Source organism: Coptis chinensis, chromosome 9 (genome assembly GCF_015680905.1).
Source record: "Coptis chinensis isolate HL-2020 chromosome 9, ASM1568090v1, whole genome shotgun sequence".
Lineage (NCBI taxonomy): Eukaryota > Viridiplantae > Streptophyta > Magnoliopsida > Ranunculales > Ranunculaceae > Coptis > Coptis chinensis.
In genome coordinates, this window is record NC_141464.1 from 36,265,642 (window position 1) to 36,269,865 (window position 4,224).

Genomic DNA, 4,224 nt, shown 5'->3' on the forward strand with positions numbered 1-4,224 from the left:
AGTGTGGTTGTATTCCTTCTTTTAATGATCTAACTCTTAGGGAGGCTTGTAAGGTTTAACCTTTTGCAATAATAACAGGTGGGGGTCTGCCTTAACCCCAGCTTAATTTTTCAAAAAAAAAATTAATCTCTTCTTCTCAACCTGAGTATTTTGCATCATTAGAGGTCCGTTTTTGGTGCACAAGTGTACATCCCCACTAGGCATCTTATGGCCATTCCTAAACCTGCTTATTAATATTCAATGAAGACACCACAACTTCAGCTTTGATGAAAGCACAAATTTTCCTATGTTTGCGGTCTGAGCTCTAGAAAGGATAGTGTGGCAAATTTGAAGGCTAATATTAAAAACTATTAGCACTCCCAAAGCTCTGACCAAGATGCAAAACCCAGCAAAGCGTTAAAGTCAGCCAAGCATGCCCATGTTCCAACTTCCAATTCGAGCTACATTTAAATCATTAATCAAAGCAAACCCCACTTGTGAATCCCTATAAAGTAGCAACAAGGAGAATCAAATAATGTATCAGTTAACTTCATAGTTCTTTGGGTTTTGGTTACTGCATTCTGCACTGAACATACAATATGAAGTTCTTCAGTAGGCAATGTATAGTGGTCATTTTACTCTTGTTTGTCTCTGGAGTTATGTCTGTAACCCAACAGCATGTCACATGTACGAACCACGGCAGCAAATGCTTTCTTCAAACCATTACTTGCCCCGCAGAGTGCCCTCAAGTCCAACCAGCGACTCCAAAAGTTAAAGGTTGCTTTCTTGATTGTAATTCACCAAAATGCGAGGCAGTATGCAGAAGTAAGTCATTTAATTGATCCTAACCCAGTCTTTATAGTTTTTCGTCATATGATTACTACTTCAATTTTCTTATTACTAGTTTTAAAAGTGACATATAAACAATGCACCTAGAAGGTAATAATATAATGGTTATAGACTCCTATCCTAGATTAGCATGAGACCACTTGTTGCAAATTAATTTGAGTTGAATGTATATAATTCTACACAGTTGAGTGACAAAATTTTCAGATCTTCCAACCTTCGATGAAAAATCTGTTTTGATTCTTTTAGATTCAGTTTTGATACTGCAAGTTATAGCAAAGAAGTATGCATTTCCGTTATGAAATAATGTCGAGAAAGAGGAGCAGAGTGTTCTTGGAACTAGAAGCAATCAATGTATGCGCATCCGCCTTCCGTGTCATCAATATTCAGAATTCCTAATATACTGTTATTAATACCTGCAGATCGCAAGGCAAACTGCAACAGCCCTGGAGCTGCATGTTTTGATCCTCGTTTCGTTGGTGGTGATGGCATTGTATTCTACTTCCATGGAAGGAGTAACCAGCATTTCAGCTTGATCTCTGACCCAAACCTTCAAATCAATGCTCGGTTCATTGGTCATCGACCAAATGGAAGAACTCGAGATTATACATGGATTCAAGCTTTGGGAGTCATGTTTGATTTTCATACCTTTAGTGTTGAAGCTAAGAAGGTAGAAAAATGGAACGATGAGGTAGACCAACTTCAATTTACATATGATGGAAAAGCTCTGGAGATAACAGAAGACCATCTCTCCACATGGCAGTCCCCTAAGCAAGAAATCAAAGTGGAAAGAACGTCCAACATGAACAGTGTGACAGTAACTTTAACTGAATATGCTGAGATATTGATAAATGTGGTTCCAATAACAGAGCAAGATGACAAGATCCACAACTACCAAATACCTTCTAATGACTGTTTTGCTCATTTGGAATTACAATTTAGATTCATCGGTCTGTCCCCTGATGTCGAAGGCGTTCTTGGAAGGACTTACAGACCTGATTTTGTAAATCCAGCCAAACCAGGTGTGGCAATGCCAGTTGTTGGTGGCGAGGACAAGCATAAGACGACGTCACTTCTGTCCTCAGATTGCGCTTCTTGTTTGTTCTCTCCAGGTGGTGTTGAGACCAAAGGAAACTCAATAGTGATGGATTTTGGGACATTGGATTGCGGTCAAGGATTCAGTGGTGGAAACGGGATAGTTTGTAGGAAATGAGTATATTTCTTTTCATTTTTACTCCCTCCTGTAATCAGAATAACAAACCAAAAGTGTGGTGGGGGAATTGGAGAGAGGACCATTCTTTCTCAACTTCCCAGTACTGTAATTCAGGTTCTAAACAAAATTTTATTTTCGATTGAATGCATGTCAATAACGTACTGTAGCATCTAATACTCAATCAACAACCTGTTTACTCTAGAGCAAAGTAAGATGATTACACTAGTTCTATTTCATCTCTACCAATAGACTACATAATATGGTAATAACATGTTGAAGTATGAAGTGTCGGTCTCACACATTCTATAAGTGTGAGACCCTACCTTATTTAGCTTGTTGCTATTTTGGTTATTCTATCTCTAGTATAAATATATGTATTGTAGGTTAGAGTAATATATACTCTAAACCCTACCTTCTTTTTGTGCCTCCATCCTTTCTTCTTCTTCTTCTACACACTCAATCTCTTTAACCTAACAAACTAACCACCATATGTATCTCCTAGCATAAATAACATGGTATCGGAGCCGACTTTGTTTAGAGAATGCTAGGAGAGAGATCCTCAGTTTCAAGGTTCCAGTTTTAGTATTAGTTGTTGTCTTAGTATTGTTTCGCTTCCGCAATCTCTCGGTTTTGATAAAGAGGAGTACATCAGGTTTTCATAAGGCGAAGGTGTGGTATCGTCATCTCGCTGGTTTTCTCAATCTCTACGTGCAGGCGCGGGTCGCGCTCAGTTAAAGCTTCTTCAAAGCGCGCCACACGCTCGTAGTACTTTGTTCGCAGTTTCGTATTCTTTTTCATCAAGTGAGTTTCTCTTCTCTTTATAATGACTGATGTTGTTCCAAAATCCGATGAATTCGGTAATACGTCTGTTTTCTCTGTTGGTATGACCTCTGTCAAATTGGAGGGTGTTGCCAATTACCTTCAATGGGCAGAGGCAGTTACTGTTTATCTTACTGGAAAAGGTAAGGAAAATCATCTGACAGATCCCCCAGATGATAAAGGAAAGACAACCTGGACGAAAGATGATGCCTTAGTTAAGAATTTCCTATGGAATACTATGGAGAAAGATGTTTGTAATACTGTGCGGTTTTTTAAAACCTTGAAGGAGATTTGGGAGTATCTACAAGAATCATACTCTCAATCTCAGAATACTTCTCGTATCTTTCAGTTGTATGAGAACATCTTTGATCTCACTCAAAGAGATATGTCTATCTCTGAATATTACAACTCTCTTCGTAGCAAGTGGGAAGAACTGAATATATATCACCCACTTACTACAGACATAAATCAGTTGAAGAAACAAAGAGAGGAATTTAGAGTCTCCAAATTCCTATCTGGGCTACGTCCCGAGTTTGCTAATGTGAAAGCCCAAGTTCAAGCTAAATCTAAGCTCCCTACTGCAATGCGAGGCTTACTCGTTTGTCTCTCAGATTCGCGACCCTCCTCTAAGGCACAATGACAGTGCGGTTTTATTGATCCTTCTAAGCAGTAATAACAACCCCTCTTCTAGTCGTGGTAATAGAGGTAGAGGGGGTCGGGGCGTGTGGGGTGGTCGGTGGTCGCGGGGGAGTGGCCATGGTCGTGGTATTGGCAGTTTTGAGCCTTGTGAGCATTATGGGCGCCCAAATCATAGTTCTGATTTTTGTTGGGATATAACAGGACGCCCACCTTTGCACAAAGCCAACAATGCCATAGTAGTTTATCAGAAAGTGACAGATTTTCAACGAGTTCAAGAAGACTTTGCAGCCCTGATGAAGCGGATACAAGCTATTCCCAGTTCATCAAGTTTGTCCGACCACCCCACTGCGACCCTAGCCGATTCAGGTAAAACATGGCTTCATACAAGTGGTAACAACTCTTGGGTTATTGACTCAGGAGCTTCTGATCATATGACAGGTAATCCCCAGTTGTTTTCTAATCTTGCGTATACTCACACTCCATCATATGTCACATTATCAAATGGGGCTAAGGCTAGTATTCTTGGTCGGGGTACTATTCAGTTAACTCGTAATATATCACTTGTCTCAGTCTTGCTTATTCGAAATTTCCCTTTAATCTATTAATCCGTTCATCGTCTCACCCAATCTCTTCACTGTAATGTCATGTTTTCTTCCACTCATGTTGTGTTTCAGGATCTACAGACAAAGACACTAGTTGGTGGGGGGTATGAGCATGGGGGCATCTAT

At 39.9% G+C, this 4,224-nt stretch overlaps 1 protein-coding gene across 1 annotated transcript; it reads left to right on the forward strand.

Annotated features, from left to right (window-relative positions):
- The first annotated feature begins 523 nt into the window (after window positions 1-523).
- On the forward strand, window positions 524-2,434 carry LOC147475777 (uncharacterized). The gene is made up of 2 exons (XM_086583332.1): window positions 524-804; window positions 1,248-2,434. The coding sequence occupies exons 1-2, from the start codon at window positions 579-581 to the stop codon at window positions 2,036-2,038; spliced, it is 1,017 nt and encodes a 338-aa protein (XP_086439458.1). The 5' UTR covers window positions 524-578; the 3' UTR covers window positions 2,039-2,434.
- Window positions 2,435-4,224: the final 1,790 nt, after the last annotated feature.

Bases quoted from the DNA above. Each gene is read 5' to 3' on its own strand.
- LOC147475777 (XM_086583332.1), top strand. From the start codon at position 579: ATGAAGTTCTTCAGTAGGCAATGTATAGTGGTCATTTTACTCTTGTTT. The intron at 805-1,247 runs GTAAGTCATTTA...TAATACCTGCAG, and splicing joins ATGCGAGGCAGTATGCAGAA to ATCGCAAGGCAAACTGCAAC.